The 18886-nt window shown below is 37.8% G+C and overlaps 1 protein-coding gene across 1 annotated transcript in view; it reads right to left on the bottom strand.

The window, feature by feature from the left end:
• Positions 1-18886, bottom strand: part of VPS13B (vacuolar protein sorting 13 homolog B) — an 876795-nt gene that overhangs the window by 306347 nt on the left and 551562 nt on the right. The window contains exon 32 of the mRNA XM_031669315.1: positions 8431-8566. Within this exon, the coding sequence (XP_031525175.1) occupies positions 8431-8566 (136 nt within the window). The remainder of the gene's footprint in view (positions 1-8430; positions 8567-18886) is intronic.

Genomic DNA, 18886 nt, shown 5'->3' with positions numbered 1-18886 from the left:
ATTTTTCTGATGGAATCCTTGCTAGAAGGCCAAGTTAAGGCCTCAGAGCTGTTCATTTATTTGCCATCCACCCTTTAGAAAATTCTTAGACTGGGTCAGTCAACAGTTTATATCTATGCACTTAACTCACTGTCAAGGGCACAAAACATTTATAGAAGAGGAAGATTCAACATAGCAGTGTCTAATACCTGAGTCATCCCATCTTGCCAACTTGTCTAATCTTTCTTAATGAGTCTTGCTTTCTGTCCCCCTATTTTTCTGTTGTGGCCTGACTTTTAATATAAGGCTGATTCTGAATCAGATTAATCAAATGCATGTTAAATTTGAGTGGTGGCTTTGTGGGAAGAGGGAAAAGATGGGCCAGTAAACCCTAAACCACAGAGCAATTATTTTGCACAGCTTTGGAAGTAAAGTGCTTTTCAACAAATGAAGAAACAGTCCATGCTTGTGGATGGGAAGAATCAATATTGTGAAAACGGCCACACTGCCCAAAGTAGTTAATAGTTTCAATGCTATTCCCATTAAACTACCATTGACACTCTTCCCAGAATTAGAAAAAAATATATTTTTTTTATACTTTAAGTTCTAGGGTACATGTGCACAACGTGCAGCTTTATTACATGTATATACATGTGCTGTGTTGGTTTGCTGCACCCATTAACTCGTCATTTACATAAGGTATTTCTCCTAATGCTATCCCTCCCCCATGCCCCCACCCCATGACAGGCCCCAGTGTGTGATGTTCCCCACCCTGTGTCCAAGTGTTCTCATTGTTCAATTCCCACCTATAAGTGAGAACATGCAGGGTTTGGTTTTCTGTCCTTGCGATAGTTTGCTCAGAATGATGGTTTCCAGCTTCATCCGTGTTGCTGCAAAGGACATGAACTCATCCTTTTTTATGGCTGCATAGTATTCCATGGTATATATGTGCCACATTTTCTTAATCCAGTCTGTCATTGATGGACATTTGGGTTGGTTCCAAGTCTTTGCTATTGTACATAGTGCCACAATAAACATATGTGTGCATGTGTCTTTATAGTAGCATGATTTATAATCTTTTCAGTATATATCCAGTAATGGAATCACTGGGTCAAACGGTATTTCTAGTTCTAGATCCTTGAGGATCGCCACACTGTCTTCCACAATGGTTGAACTAGTTTATAGTCCCACCAACAGTGTAAAAGTGTTCCTATTTCTCCACTTCCTCTCCAGCACCTGTTGTTTCCTGACTTTTAAATGATCTCCATTCTAACTGGCGTGAGATGGTATCTCATTGTGGTTTTGATTTGCATTTCTCTGATGACCAGTGCTGATGAGCATTTTTTCATGTGTCTGTTGGCTGCATAAATGTCTTCCTTTGAGAAGTGTCTGTTCATATCCTTTCCCCACTATTTGATGGGGTTCTTTGATTTTTTCTTGTAAATTTGTTTCACTTCGTTGTAGATTCTGGATATTAGCCATTTGTCAGATGAGTAGATTCCAAAAATTTTCTCCCATTCTATATGTTGCCTATTCACTCTGATGGTAGTTGTGTTTGCTGTGCAGAAGCTCTTTAGTTTAATTAGATCCCATTTGTCTATTTTGGCTTTTGTTGCCATTGCTTTTGGTGTTTTATTCATGAAATCCTTGCCCATGCCTATGTCCTGAATGGTATTGCCTAGGTTTTCTTCCAGGGTTTTTATGGTTTTTAGGTCTAACATTTAAGTCTTTAATACATCTTGATTTAATTTTTGTGTAAGGTGTAAGGAAGGGATCCAGTTTCAGCTTTCTACATGTGGCTAGGCAGTTTTCCCAACACCATTTATTAAATAGGGAATCCTTTCCCCATTTCTTGTTTTTGTCAGGTTTGTCAAAGATCAGATGGTTGTAGATGTGTGGTGTTATTTCTGAGGGCTCTGTTCTGTTCCATTGGTCTCTCTGTTTTGGTACCAGTAGCATGCTGTTTTGGTTACTGTAGCCTTGTAGTATAGTTTGAAGTCAGGTAGCATGATGCCTCCAGCTTTGTTCTTTTTGCTGAGGATTGTCTTGGCCATGTGGACTCTTTTTTGGTTCCATATGAACTTTAAAGTAGTTTTTTCAAATTCTGTGAAGAAAGTCATTGGTAGCTTAATGGGGTTGGCATTGAATCTATAAATTACCTTGGGCAGTATGGCCATTTTCACGATATTGATTCTTCCTATCCATGAGTATGGAATGTTCTTCCATTTGTTTGTATCCTCTTTTATTTTGTTGAGCAGTGGTTTGTAGTTCTCCTTGAAGAGGTCCTTCACATCCCTTGTATGTTGTATTCTTAGGTATTTTATTCTCTTTGAAGCAATTGTGAATGTGAGTTTACTCATGATTTGGCTCTCTGTTTGTCTGTTATTGGTATATAGGAATGCTTTTGATTTTTGCACATTGATTTTGTGTCCTGAGACTTTGCTGAGGTTGCTTATCAGCTTAAGGAGATTTTGGGCTGAGACGATGGAGTTTTCTGAATGTACAATCATGTCATCTGCAAACGGCAAAATTTGACTTCCTCTTTTCCTAAGTGAATACTCTTTATTTCTTTCTCCTGCCTGATTGCCCAGGCCAGAACTTCCAATACTATGTTGAACAGGAGTGGTGAGAGAGGGAATCACTGTCTTGTGCCAGTTTTCAAAGGGAACGCTTCCAGTTTTTGCCCATTAAGTATGATACTGGCTGTGTGTTTGTCATAAATAGCTCTTATTATTTTGAGATAATGTTCCATCAATATCGAATTTGTTGAGAGTTTTTAGCATGAAGTGCTGTTGAATTTTGTGGAAGGCCTTTTCTGCATCTGTTGAGAGAGATAATGATGTGGTTTTTGTCTTTGGTTCTGTTTATATGATGGATTACTTTTATTGGTTTGCATATGTTGAACTAGCTTTGCATCCCAGGGATGAAGCCAACTTGATCATGGTGGATAAGCTTTTTGATGTGCTGCTGGATTCGGTTTGCCAGTATTTTATTGAGGATTTTTGCATCCATGTTCATCAGGGATATTGGTCTAAAATTCTCTTTTTTTTGTTATGTCTCTGCCAGGCTTTGGTATCAGGAGGATGCTGGCCTCATAAAATGAGTTACAGAGGATTCCCTCTGTTTCTATTGATTGGAATACTTTCAGAAGGAATGGTACCAGCTCCTCTTTGTACCTCTGGTAGAATTCACCTGTGAATCTGTCTGGTGCTGGACTTTTTTTGGTTGGTAGGCTATTAATTATTGCCTCAATTTCAGAGACTGTTACTGGTCTATTTAGCGATTCAACTTCCTGGTTTAGTGTTGGGAGAGTGTATGTGTCCAGGAATTTATCCATTTCTCCTAGACTTCCTAGTTTATTTGCATAGAAGTATTTATAGTATTCTCTGATGGTAGTTTGTATTTCTGTGGGGTCGGTGGTGATATCCCCTTTATCATTTTTTATTGCATCTATTTGATTCTTCCTTCTTTTCTTCTTCTTTAGTCTTGCTGGCAGTCGATAATTTTGTTGATCTTTTCGAAAAACCAGCTCCTGGATTCATTGATTTTTGAAGGGCTGTTTTGTGTCTCTGTCTCCTTCAGTTGTGCTCTGATGTTAGTTATTTCTTGCCTTCCGCTAGCTTTTGAATGTGTTTGCTCTTCCTTCTCTAGTTCTTTTAATTGTGATGTTAGGGTGTCAGTTTAGATCTTTCCTGCTTTCCCTTGTGGGCATTTAGTGCTGTAAATTTCCGTCTACACAGTGATTTAAATGTGTCCCAGAGATTCTGGTATGTTGTATCTTTGTTGTCATTTGTTTCAAAGAACATCTTTATTTCTGCCGTCATTTCATTATGTACCAAGTAGTCATTCAGGAGCAGGTTGTTCAGTTTCCATGTAGTTGAGCGGTTTTGAGTGAGTTTCTTAATCCTGAGTTCTAGTTTAATTGCACTGTGGTCTGAGAGAGCGTTTGTTGTGATTTCTGTTCCTTCACATTTGCTGAGGAGTGCTTTACTTCCAAGTATGTGGCCAGTTTTGGAATAAGTGTGATGTGGTGCTGAGAAGAATGTATATTCTGTTGATTTGGGGTGGATAGTTCTATAGATGTCTATTAGGTCTGCTTGGTGCAGAGCTGAATTCAAGTCCTGGATATCCTTGTTAACCTTCTGTCTCATTTATCTGTCTACTGTTAACAGTGGGGTGTTAAAAGTCTCCCATTATTATTGTGTTGGAATCTAAGTCTCTTTGTAGGTCTTCAGGACTTGCTTTATGAATCTGGGTGCTCCTATATTGGGTGCATATATATTTAGGATAGTTAGCTCTTATTGAATTGATCCCTTTACCGTTATGTAGTGGCCTTCTTTGTCTGTTTTGATCTTTGTTCGTTTGAAGTCTGTTTTATCAGAGACTAGGATTGCAAACCCTGCTTTTTTTTTTATTTTCCATTTGTGTGGTAGATCTTCTTCCATCCCTTTATTTTGAGCCTGTGTGTGTCTCTGCACTTGAGATGAGTCTCCTGAATACAGCACACTGATGGATCTTGACTCTTTATCCAATTTGCCAGTCTGTGTCTTTTAAGTGGAGCATTTAGCCCATTTACATTTAAGGTTAATATTTTTATGTGTGAATTTGATCCTGTCATTATGGTGTTAGCTGGTTATTTTGCTCATTAGTTGATGCACTTTCTTCCTAGCCTCAATGGTCTTCACAATTTGGCATGTTTTTGCAGTGACTGGTACTGGTTGTTCCTTTCCAGGTTTAGTGCTTCCTACAAGAGTTCTTGTAAGGCAGGCCTGGTGGTGACAAAATCTCTCAGCATTTGCTTGTCTGTAAAGGATTTTATTTCTCCTTCACTTACAAAACTTAGTTTGACTGGATATGAAATCCTGTGTTGACAATTTGTATCTTATTCGTTGCATATTTGTCCCCACTCTCTTCTGTCTTGTAGGGTTTCTGCCGAGAGATCCGCTGTTAGTCTGATGGGCTTCCCTTTGTGGGTAACCCGACCTTTCTCTCTGGCTGCCCTTAGCATTTTTTTCTTCATTTCAACCTTGGTGAATCTGACAATTATGTGTCTTGGGGTTGCTCTTCTCGAGGAGTATCTTTGTGGCGTTCTCTGTATTTCCTGAATTTGAATGTTGGCCTGCCTTGCTAGGTTGAGGAAGTTCTCCTGGATAATATCTTGCAGAGTGTTTTCCAGCAAGGTTCCATTCTTCTGGTCACTTTCAGGTACACCAGTCATATGTAAATTTGGTCTGTTCACATAGTCCCATGTTTCTTGGAGGCTTTGTTCTTTTCTCTTTTTTCTCTAAACTTCTCACTTTATTTCATTAATTAGATCTTCAGTCACTGATACGCTTTCTTCCACTTGATTGAATCTGCTACTGAAGCTTGTGCATGTGTCATGTAGTTCTCATGCCATGGTTTTCAGCTCCGTCAGGTCATTTAAGGTCTTCTCTCCACTGTTTATTCTAGTTAGCCATTCATCTAATCTTTTTTCAAGGTTTTTAGCTTCCTCACGATGGGTTCGAACATCCTCCTTTTATCTCAGATAAGTTTTTTATTACCGATTTTCTGAAGCCTACTTCTGTCAGCTTGTCAGTCGTTCTCCGTCCTGCTTTGTTCCGTTGCTGCCAAGGAACTGTGATCCTTTGGAGTAGAAGAGGCGCTCTGTGTTTTAGAATTTTCAGCTTTTCTGCCCTGGTTTTTCCCCATCTTTGTGGTTTTTTCTAACTTTTGTCTTTGATGCTGGTGACCTACAGATGGGGTTTTGGTATGGTTGTCCTTTTTGTTGATACTGATGCTATTCCTTTCTGTTTGTTAGAAAAAAACTATTTTAAAATTCAAATGGAACCAAAAAGGAGCCTGAATAGCCATGATAGTTGTAAGCTAAAAGAACAAAGCTGGAGGCATCACACTACCAGACTTCAAACTATACTGTAAGGCTACAGTATCCAAAACAACATGGTACTGGTACAAAAACAAACACATAGACCCATGAAACAGAATAGAGAACTGAGAAATGAGACTGCACACCTACAACCATCTGATCTTTGACAAACTTGACAACAACAAGCAATATGGAAAGGACTCTCTAATAAATGGTGCTGGGAGTGCTTGCTAGCTGTACACAGAAAATTGAAACTGTACCCCTTCCTTACACCATATGCAGAAGTTAACTCAAGATGGATTAGAGACTAAAATGTCAAACCCCAAACTATAAACACCCTAGAAGAAAATCTAGGCAATACCATTCAGGACATTGGCATGGGCAAAGATTTCATGACGAGGATGCCAAAAGTAACTGCAACAAAAGCAAAAATTGACAAATGGGATCTAATTAAACTAAGGAGCTTCTGCACAGCCAAAGAAACTATCATCAGAATGAACAGTCTACAACATGGGAGAAAAATTTTGCAAATTAACCATCTGACAAAGGTCTAATATTCAGAATCTATAAGGAACTTAACCAAATTTACAAGATAACCCCATTAAAAAGTGGGCCAAAGACACAGACATATGTTTCTCAAAAGAAGCATACACGTAGTCACGTAGTTCTCGTGCCATGGTTTTCTGCTCTATCGGGTCACTTAAGGACTTGTCTACATTGGTTATTCTAGTTATCCATTTGTCTAATCTTTTTTCAACATTTTCAGCTTCTTTGCGATGGGTTCGAACTTCCTTCTTTAGCTCGGAGAAGTTTGATCGTCTGAAGCCTTCTCACTACTCCTCAAAGTCATTCTCCATCTAGCTTTGTTCTGTGGCTGGTGAGGAGCTGTGTTCCTTTGGAGGGGGAGAGGTGCTCTGATTTTTAGAGTTTTCAGCTTTTCTGCTCTGTTTTTTCTGTATCTTGTGGTTTTATCTACCTTTGGTTTTTGACGATGGTGATGTACAGATGGGGTTTTGGTGTGGATGTCCTTTCTTTTCATTAATTTTCTTTCTAACAGTCAGGACCCTCAGCTGCAGGTCTGTTGGAGTTTGCTCGAGGTCCACTCCAGACCCTGTTTGCCCGGTATCAACAGTGGAGGCTGCAGAAGAGTTAATATTGCTGAACAGCAAATGTTGCTGCCTGATCATTCCTCTGGAAGCTTTGTCTCAGAGGGGTACCTCGCCGTGAGGTGTCAGTCTGCCCCTATTGGGGGTGCCTCCCAGTTAGGCTACTCGGGGGTCAGGGACCCACTTCCGGAGGCAGTCTGTCCATTTGCAGATCTCAAACTCTGTGCTGGGAGAATCACTGGTCTCTTCAAAGCTGTCAGACAGGGACATTTAAATCTGCAGAGGTTTCTGCTGCCTTTTGTTTGGCTACGCCCTGTCCCCAGAGGTGGAGTCTACAGCGGCAGGCAGGCCTCCTTGAGCTGAGGTGGGCTCCACCCAGTTCGACCTTCTCAGCCATCTTGTTTACCTACTCAAGCCTCAGCGATGGCGGGCGCCCCTCCCCCAGACTTGCTATTGCCTTGCAGTTAGATCTGACTGCTGTGCTAGCAATGAGGAAGGCCCCATGGGTGCGGGACCCTCTGAGTCAGGTGTGGGACATAATCTCCTGGGTTGCCGTTTGCTAAGATCCTTGGAAGAGCACAGTATTAGGGCAGGTGTGACCCAATTTTCCAGGTGCTGTGTGTAATGGTTTCCCTTGGCTAGGAAAGGGAATTCCCTTAACCCTTGTGCTTCCTGGGTGAGGTGATGCCTTGTCCTCCTTTAGCTCTCGCTCCGAGGGCTGCACCCACTGTCCTGCACCCACTGTCCAACACGCCCCAGGCAGATGAACCTGGTACCTCAGTTGGAAATGCAGAAATCACCCATCTTGTGTCATTCACGCTGGGAGCTGTAGCTTGGAGCTGTTCCCATTCGGCCATCTTGGAACCTCCCCTATTAATACATTTCTATTCTATGGATTTGGAGGTAATAAGTCATAGTGATCAGAATTGAAACCTGGATACACCAATTAATGTTGGGTATGTTACTTAATCTGTTTTCACCTCAGTTTCCTCATCTTTAAAATATGTACACTAGTAGTATCTAATTCATAAGAATGTTGTGAAGACTAAATAATCTATGTAGAACTCACTATGTAAGGTAATCTGATTATCTGTCAGTATTATTGTTATTTTCACTAAAAAGAGGCTGTAGTACTTAGGAGTGTAGAGGATGGAGTCGGACCAGGTGGTTTCACACCCTGCTCTGCTGCTTACTATTTGTGAAAATCTGGGTAGCTTGGTTAGCTTCTCTATGCCTCAGTTTTGTCATCTAAAAAATAGGGATACCAGGAATAACAAATAAGATTATTATGAGGATTAAATGAGTTATTATAAGGAAAGCAATAACTGAAGAGTACTACAAAATCCATAAATGTTAGCTATGATAAGAGCCATTATTATTAATCAGCTAATTTGAAGTCCTATGGGCTGAAACTGTGGCAATCCCTAACATACAAAGAGGAGCAATTCCATTTTTTAAACTAAAATAAAATCAAAATTATGTTCTAACCTCAGTATGCAGATTTTCTGGAGAAATGATTTTGGTGAAAATGATAGCCGGTGCTCCAGTTATTCGGACAGAAAAATCTGTCAAAATGGGAGTCAAAATTGCTCTCCTTTCTTGATGCCGCCGTATGCTAAAAGATAGAGTGAAAGATTATTAGTCATTTCACTTTTTTCAAAGATAATTTTCATTAAATTTGTCCAAGACTTTGTACTACAGACATGTATGGCAAAATTACATTATTATTTTGAGAGTGCCTAGTTGCATATTTTACAGTCATCGTTTCTTAACTTCAATTCCATAAGATTTGTAGAAGATGATAACATCTTGAGAAATTCAGATGTAATTAAGCAATTTCATATTAGTATCATCCCAGAGCTTTTTAACAAATTAATTTTTAAATGTTTACTTCTTGTTCTTGCAAATAGTTTCATATCACTTTTGTTACCAATAATCTTACTATTGTTTAGAATAATTTTTAATTTCCTATTTTTAATATCTGACCTTCTATTTGATAACTGCTGTCTTTCTGACCTCATTAGGGTCATGAGCATATCCTTTTAATCTTTTAATTCTTTTCTTTTTAAGGTCTAAGAACAATATTAATTCATTTTTTTTTAAGACAAGGTCTTGCTCTGTCACCTAGGCTGGAGTGCAGTGGTGTGATCATGGCTCACTTTAGCCTCAATCTCCTGGGCTCAAGTGATTCTCCCACCTTGGCCTCCTGAGTAGCTGGGACCACAGGAATGTACCACCACGCCTGGCTAATTTATTTTTGTTTTTTGTAGAGACAGAGTCTCCTCATGTTGCCCAGGCTGGTCTTGAACTCCTAGGCTCAAACAATTCTCCTGCCTAGGACCCTCAAAGTGCTGGGTTTACAAGTGTTGAGTCACCATGCCCAGTTCTTAAGGTTTTTGTGTGAGATATTAAATGCTTCCTGAAAACAATCCTGTATGTGAAGTAGGGACTGTTAATAGTCCCATTATTATCTGTAAGGAAATGAAGTTCAAGTACTGGGCTAAGGCTACACAATGAGAACAAAGGTTCCAGAATTGGACCTGGAGGGCAAGTTGACACCAAAACAGCTTTTGGCCTCTATTTTAGTTCTTCTTTATATATTCCCAGCTTTGATCAGTTATTTAGCAGAATATTTTTATCTGACATTGAAAATTATTAATAATTTCAAAGGAAGTACATGGTAAAAGATGAAATTGGAAAACATTATTGAGAAAGCAAAAGTGGGCTGGTACAGATCTTCAAGTCCACTATGTATATGCTTACTTTTTATTTTATCAACTAATATACATTTATGTTTTGTTAGCAAGCTATACCTCAAATTTTGCTTCAAGCTATTAACTTAATATTCCTTTTAAATATGCCCTTATTAGTCCCTTATATCATAAACTGATAAAGTTGAAATCAGAGAATTGGCATAAATTATCTCATGAAAAAGCCTGGTTAAAATTCAAGTCTTTCTACACCATTTTTTCTTTTTATCAGAGTAGTCCAGAGAGTACTCTGGTCTTTTGTTCAACTTGCAATGAGCAGAGTTCTATATGGTGTCTGCCAAAAAAGCAAATTGGATCATCTGGTTCTATGACACATAAGTATTGGATTTCAAGAAAGTCAATTTTAAAGAATTAAGAGATCTGGCGAGTAGAGAGTAACAGGAGGAAGTATTAAAATCTGTGACTATAGAGGAAGGATTGAGATCCTGAGAGACACCATAATTATAGCCTAATAGCTCAAATTCCATAAAATGACCAATGTGAGAAACATGTAACATCTGATGTGCTCTCATAGGGGAGTGCTAAAATATATGATGTATTAAAAATAACTTAAAATGGAAAAGTTGGCAGGGAACCAAATAAGAGCAAACATTAATGACCAAGGGCAATGAAAAAAAAGGTACTTGTCCATATTATACATTTTTCTCCATAATGTGATAAATTAAATCAGTGACACAAAATATGAAAGCCCTGTGACCTTAGAAGTAATAACAAAATATAAATGTCAATAGTCTTATAAAACTATTATTTTTCTGGTATATAGTATTAACTTTTATGATATCTCTGGTAAATATTTGAGGTAATGGTAAATATTTTAAAAAATCATTAAAAACCTTTACAGATTCAAATATTTTCAGGAATAAATTCAAAAGAAAAACAAAAAAGAAATACTAAATAACTACAATGAAGAATTAAATTCTGGCAATATTTTACTATATAACAGTTCAAGTTTCAAAATTCAAAAGAAGGAACTAAAACACAAAGTATTAACTAAGGTTGTTAATGACCTTAGGGTCATTAAATTGAGAGGGTCAGCACTCTTAATGAATCAAGGGAATAGAGTTTTAACAGCTATTTGAGATAAGACAAGGATTTTTAAATGAGCTGCCTACCTAGATCTGGGGCCCCTGAAGGTCCAGAAAAACATCACACCATCAGAAACCGGAAAGAATAAGAAAGTTTGCCTGTCTTGGCAAGAGAACTTGTTGAAAAAACAAATATCGCCCTGGAAAATTAAAAATAATGGGAAATATCCCATGTGTATTAAGTGGCTCTAACTTATATTACCTGGGTGGTCCTCAAATACCCATTCTGTTATTTATGTAGCAGTAGCATCAGAACTTTGATAACCCTGGGGCATCTGTCAGAAACAGATGGAAAACCTCCCTAGAAAACATGTCCTCAATGACAAAAAGGATACTCAAGGGAAAAAGATCGTTGAAGATAAGCTCCTAATACAAACCATTTTATATACCAAAAAAAAGAACTTTATTAGCAAGAGGAAAATTAGATCCTGTTTTCAAACGCATTATCAAGAACTTTTGATAATAAAATTTTGATAATAAATTAAATAAAAATTTTGCTTAAAATTACTAAAGACATACAGAATTAAAAAACATAAGAAAAAAAGCAAGGCACTATTAAAAAGTGCAAATCAGGTTTGAAAAAACAACCAAAGAAAATTTCCAAAAATAAAAAATACAGTTACTAAAGTTAAAGACATAATAGGTGGGATAAATAGCATTTAGATATAGCTTAAGAAATAATTAGTAAACTAGAAATAGATTTGAGAAAATTCCAGAATTTACTAAAATAAATTTTTAAATGAAAAGTTTAAAAGGAAAATGAAGAGACATGGAGAGATGAGTCCAACATATATAACTAGAATTCCAAAATGAGAGAACAGAAAGAAAGGAAAAGAGAAAATACTAAAGAAAACATGGCTGATGATTTTCCCAGAAATTATGAAACATAAGAATTGATAGACTCAGGAAGCACAATGTGTCCTGGTTCAGTCAAATATAAGGAAATCCACAAGTATACATATCTTGATGAAACTGCTGATCACCCATGATGACGAAAAGATACTAAATTCAGCTGAAGAAAACAGATTACACCATTCCAAGGCACACAGGGTTAGAGGAGCTGTGGAATCAATATTTCGCTGATGTACTCCAATATAACAATGATTTAATATATGTCTATATTGTCCATATAAACAAAGAAATGGTATAATTATCTGTACCTATCATGTAATATAGAGGATTATATCCATAGAAAATTAAACCCTCGTTGAAAATAACAAAACATTGACTATTGTAAGGTTTTAAGCAAATAACAGAAAAATAATCATGTGAGTTGGCAAAAGTTCTTCTAGTAAGCTTTGGGAGGTATAGATTGTAAACAAAAAAAAAAGTATAGTTCTCTGAAATTGTTACTAAGCAAGAAGGCACAGGTGTATGCCAGATGCACTCAAGAAAACACATGTGTCAGAAAAGCTGTGGTCATCTTTCTTGGACTCAGAATATTTACACTAAGGTTCTTCTGCCCATCTGTCATACATTTTGGTATGCCTTTGTGGGAAATATGAAAGGAGTTTAAGAACCACACTTCAAAAACTGCATATTATCAAAGACCAGAAGTAGGAAAAGTGGTACCAAGGTTCCCAAGATATTCCACCAAAAAATCAGAATAAGAAATGCTAGATGGTCTGTGTGCACAGAGCAATTTTTTTTTTTCTTCCTCCTGTGTGTGAGAAAGGGTCTCCTTCTGTCGCCCAGGCTAGAGTGCAGTGGCATGATCTTGGCTCACTGTAACCTCTGCCTCCTGGGCTCAAGTCATCCCAGTACCTCAGCCTCCTAAGTAGCTAGGGCTACAAGTGTGTGACTCCACATCTGGCTAATTTTTGTATTTTTTGTAGGGACGGGGTTTCGCCATGTTGCCCAGGCTGGTGCACACAGCAATTCTTATGCAACATAAAGATTTTCTTAGTATGGCATTATGGCTGAACTATATATAGATATATGTCTATATAGCTATAGACACTAGAGCAGAAGATACTTAAAACTTGTGGTAATCACCTGAGACCATCTCTTACAGTAGTTATTCCTAAATCTGATAACAGTAATATTCACAAACATTTATTATAAATAATCTGCTACCTGGAAAACTATGTGTTACATAAACCTATTCCTTGATATTCTTCTATTTATATTAATGGGAGGCATAAAGATAAATAATTTAAATCCTATAGGAACTTAAAAAATGAAATAGTTGGCGAGGCACAGTGACTCACGCCTGTAATACTAGCACTTTGGGAGGCCGAGGTGGGCGGATCACCTGAGGTCTGGAGTTCAAGATCAGTCTGGCCAACATGGAAAAACCACATCTCTACAAAAAATACAAAAATTAGCCAGGCATGGTGGCGCGGGCCTGTAGTCCCAGCTACTTCGGAGGCTGAGGCAAGAGAATCGCTTGAACCCGGGAGGCAGAGGCTGCAGTAAGCCGAGATTGTACTACTGCACTCCAGCCTGGGTGACAGAGCAAGACTCCGTCTCAACATAAAAACAAAAAAAAAAAAAAGGAAAAAAAGAAATAGTTATTGGTATATATCCATTTAGAGGCTTTTTTTCCAACAGGAGCACTATCCCATGGCTTTCAAATGCAATTAAAATAAAATTCAAACTCCCTCTGACTTACAAAACCATTCATTATTTAGCCCTTCTCTCCCTAAAACTCATCTGCTATTACTTCTTTCCTCCCAGCCAGGCATGATCCCTTAAACGTGCTCAACTTGTTCCTACTCCAGTGTCTTTGCTCTTCCTGAAACACTCTCAGCAGAAACACTCTAGGGGTGTTTGAACGGATAGCTCATTTTTCTCGTTCAGGTATTAGAAGGGGTCTTCCCTGAGCTCCAATCTAAGGAAATTTCCCAATTACTCTTATTATGTTACCCAGTTATATTATTTTCATAGCATTTATCACTCTGAAATTGAGAAACATGGATTGAGGGCTCCCTATGGTGCCAGGGATGCTAGGTGCTGAGACAACAATGGCAAAATGGGTACGTAATGCTGTTTCTGAATGTTAAGAATTCAGTTTAGCAGGAAAGATAACTAAACAAAGTAATCATAAGGTATGATAAGTAGAGTAATAAGGAAAGTACAAGGAAGTGTGGAAATACTCAATAGGGACCTAATCTTTTATCTCAAGGTGTTGAATATACAGAAAGAATTAATCTCTAAAGACATATAAAGCATCTTGTGCACAATGCTACAAGAACTACAGCTTGAAATGAGGATGGTTCTTAAGGTACATTTAAAGAAAATATCAGTATAAATTTAGTTTGGCAAAATTAAATAATATTAAAATAAAAAATTCTCATTCTTGAAAAAAAAAAAACAGCAACATAAACTTTCCTGCCAAAACAAAAGAACAAAACAAAGGTTAATATATTTGTAATGGAGATCACAAGTGCTACGTCTATTTATTACAATATTTAGAAGACAGTTTTATGAGTATACTAAATTAAAATATTGATTCAGTCTTACTGAGATGTCCAATGGATAATAGCTTTGATTCCAGTTGTTTATATCTATAACCTGAAACTCCTGGTCATCTAATTTTACTTGTTAGATCTTTTCAAAGGAAAAGCATCAAAAAAAAAAAAAACCAAACAAACAAACAAAAAAAACCCAACTTCATAGACACTAGAGGTATTGCTGAAAGTTTCTCAGAGAAAAGAACATTAGAAATTGTGTGTTGAGGATTTACATAGGAATCCACTAAGGAAGAGAAAGTCAGGAGATTTTCAAAATTTCATTTTTAAAGCTTCAATAATATGGCTGGTCACAGTAGCTCATGCCTATAATCCAGTGCTTTGGGAGGATAGGGTGGGAGCATAGTTAGAGCCCAGAAGTTGGAGATTACAGTGAACTATGATAACGACATAGTGAACTATAAGTGACACAGTGAGACCCTGTCATTCATAAATAAACCAGTAAACTTTAATAGTATGTACTGTTGTACCAGTTACAGTGCTCACAGAATTATACAGGATAATGTATAAAAGGTAAATGTTGTACACATGCTTTTAAAATACATTCTTGATATAATCCTGTTTGGCCCCTTCTCTTAAAAAGAAAACACCATGGCTGGGCATAGTGGCCTCTCAGCACTTTGGTAGGCCAAGGCCAATGGATCACCTGAGGTCAGGAGTTCAAGACTAGCCTGCCCAACACGGTGAAACCCTATCTCTACTAAAAATACAAAAATCAGCTGGGCATGGGGGTACAGGCCTGTAATTCCAGCTACTCAGGAGGCTGAGAGGAAGGAGAATTGCTTGAAGCCAGGAGGCAGAGGTTGCAGTAAGCCGAGACTGTACCACTGCACTCCAACCTGGGTGACAGAGACTCCATCTCAAAACAAACAAACAAACAAACAAACACAGAAAAAAGAAAACACCATAGAAGGGAAACTGGCTACTTATGGGCTTTAGTCAGTTGGGTTTCAATCAATCAAGGCATTATCTATCCATCCATCTTAGCTGTAAGATGACTGTAAAGTAATTGAAAATATATGCTACCATGATGATTACACACAATTTAAACATTTTCTTATTTTTTAGTGCCTACTGTATCAGTCAGTAACTACACTAAGATATAAAAAAGAGTAAGACCAAGCAAGACAGGATCTCTGTCCTCTTATATCTACACCATCTTTTTATATTGCCATAGGACACTCTCAGCCAACATGTAAGGAAAAAGATATCTGCTGGCTGCTAAGAATGAAAAACCAGCTGCTCCCCCCTGTTGTATCATGAATCGTTTAGCCTTCACACCCACTTTCCAGGAACTTTTTAAGCAAGAAGAAAAATTCACATTTTTCATGTAAAGGCATGGTAAAGTTTAAGGAAATTATAAAATCACATCATTCAAGTAGGTTTAGGTCAATCTAGGCATTAACCTACAAAGTATGAAAATTAGACTAACTTCTGTGATTTTGCTTAGGTCTTAACTTGATGTCCTCACAAGTTAGATAAAAGTGATGTTTTTCAGGTTGAAAATTTAAAACAAATTTAAAACTTTTTTCCTTCCATATTCCTATCTATAATTTCAGGTGCAATTCTGGAAAAAATCTCATTTTTATTAATCACTAATCAAACTATGCTGGGGGTCCTGTGCAGTGCGAACATTTGGGAAATAGTCTAAAAAATAAAAATAAAAGAGATCTAAGGACACAGAGAATAGTCATAATCTCTCAGAAATAAAGCTAGAAATATATGGTTTAGGGATTTTAATGCCTACACATAGCCATAGTTCCCCATATTCAAGGTTACCAGTCCTGAGAAGTATAAGACCAATGAATTTTAGGAATATGTCATGTCAGATTCCAAGTCAGCTTGCTAAGCAAACATAGTAACAACAATTTTAAAATTCTGTATGTGTAAAAAAAGCCCACAGAGTATTACATGTAATTTGTTATGTGTATATAAAAATATTTTAACAAACAAATATGCTGTAACTATTTCTCTGACAATGAAGTTTAAAAGATAAATTACCTAACAAAATCAAGTCAGAGATAGGAACAGATAAAAGTATTATGATAAAAACAAAATTATTTACTTTTAAGTGTACTTTTGCAAAGTCTATTAGAATTATATCTTTAAATATTACACATGATAAAAGTATATCAATATTAACTTGGAGAATTAAGACTTAGTGGTACTTTCAGGTAATTATAAGATAAACTTTCCACCTCCCCCTAAAGCACTGGTGGCCATATAAAGCAGCAAGTCACTTGAATGTGCAAACTACACACGGTAGACATCAGTACATTTCCTCAGATTATAAAATAAACCCAGATGTAGCAAAAATGGTTGCTAAGAGAAAAAGAGAGTGATTAGCTAACAACGGACTTTAGCACAAGCCTACAAGATCTGAGCCTTGAGCAGAAGAAAAGTAGTTGACTAGTAAGAGGAAGGAAACCAAGGTTCTACACATAGCTCTATTTTTTGTGACACTGGACAAGCCAAAGAACCACTTCAAATTTAGCTTACTGTAGTAGTTTTTGTTTTACAACCACTTCCCAAGAATAATTCAGAGTTTAGAGTTTTGCAAAAGAGGAACCTTAACAAGATTTGGAAGATGGAGGGAAATAGTAGCCAATATTCTCTGCAAGTCTTCATGTTTTAAATGCAGTAAAAGACCAATGGAAAGGTGCTGGCAGATTCTAGCTTGTTCTCACTTTTCCTGGCTCTGTGACCACTTCTTCTTCCTGACCCTTGGCCCTGCTGAACAACAGCAACTCCAGCCTCCCGGCCTTACCCCAGATGCAGAGGCCACAGCCTCCCATTAATGTCTACCAGCCTTCTGGTGGTTTCAGTCCACCAGTTGGATGTGCTGCTGGATGTTTCCGAGGTTCCCTTGAAAGCTCCCAAGTTTTTAACCAGGTCAAGCGCTTCAGGAGGGTTGGTTGTGACTTTGATCCTTCAACTCCCTCTTCCAGACCCTTACTTGTCAGCTTTTCCCACAACTGGGTAAGATTTTACACCTAAAATGAATCTCTTATTCTGTAATACTCTATTGGTTCTGCTGCCTTAATTAAACTGTGATATATTCCCTTGGATGAAAAAAAAATCAAAGTTTTAGGAACAGAAGATCTTCAAGTTTTAAAATCTGATGATTCTCTATACTTAACTTCCCTACTCCCCACTCCCTGCAACATACACATAGAAGCACATCACAATTAAAGACAAAATTTGAGTAATGTACCCAGAGGAATGAACAAAAATCATCATTAAAGGTTGCCGTTTAATATTGGTCAGGGAAGTAAACACATTATTCCTCACTGTATCTTTGGAATTTCATCTACAATACCTATTCAGAAACAGAATCATATTAAGGTCCTATTTATATGTCTGTCAAGATTAATCATCAGAACTATGCTACAACAGATCTAAAATTTTATGTTTTTAATTGAATGAGTATCTCTCATAAACATTCACATTCAGTCTCTTGATTAGCTGGCTCTATTTAATCATCACTCTGTCATTGATTAATTTAGCCTTTATTTGGTATCTGTTATGTGCCAAGCATGACATTATGTGCCAAGTAAAACATGCCATACTTTCATACTTCTGGCCTCTGGATCTGCTGCTTCCCTGTTCAGAATGCTCCCTCTACTCTGCAGGCACCCAAACTCTGTGGAAACAGGTTCAGAAGCCATGCACTCTGTGAAACCTTCTCTGAAACCCCATAAGCAGATGCTTCTATTCCTAATTCCCATACTAATCCTCTGCCTTATGTTATGTCTTGCTCCCATTCTAATAAAATTTTTCTGAGCCAAGGTCCAAGAGATCACCCGAGTCACCTTCAACCAAATGCTCCTGCATCCCTACACCCAACTGCCAACCTCAGACCCTAACTACGCCCCTTAACAGCAGGAAGCAGCCAGACAGACCACGGCGCCCTAAATTCTTATAATCAATAAGAGGTTGGACTGTTTGGGTGAAGGAAAAGGGACAAGATGGAAGAAGGTGAACAAGATGGAGCAGTCCCTGTTTCCGGGTTCTTCATCACAGATTTTCCCGCGCCCGGGAAAAGAACCAAATCAACTGAGCATGCGCAGAATGACGTCAAGCCGGGGACACCGAAATTCAAGAAGCCACTCCTACATACACGCCCCAAACTCCTCCCCTTCCAGCTCCCAGGCATAAAAGTCCGCCGCCGGCAGGAGCCAGCGTGACTTCTTCGGCCCCCGCATTTGTGGACTGGAGAACATCACCCGAGAGCGCCGGTGCGACTTCCCTGGCCCCCAACACCTGAGGACCAGAGAACCTCGTCCGAGAGTGTATGCATATTTGCAATAAAAGACTGCCACTTTCTTATGTAAAAAAAAAAAAAAAAAAAAAGAAATGGATGACTATTTTGTACCTATGTCAACTTTGCATTAATTTATCTTTTCGCTTATGTGCCTGTGCCTAAGATCTCCTACATATGTGGCATATATTTATCTTGATTTGGATTTGTTTCTTCTGTAAGCCTAAGTATGCTATATTTGTCAATTATAGCATTCTCCACACTATAATAGTTAAATAGTAAGTCTGTTTCTTTGGCTGCTGAACTTACAGGTCATATATTAGAATAAAATTAAAAATTATTTCA

Source organism: Papio anubis, chromosome 8 (assembly GCF_008728515.1).
Source record: "Papio anubis isolate 15944 chromosome 8, Panubis1.0, whole genome shotgun sequence".
NCBI lineage: Eukaryota > Metazoa > Chordata > Mammalia > Primates > Cercopithecidae > Papio > Papio anubis.
This window is presented reverse-complemented; position numbering and strand designations above follow the sequence as displayed.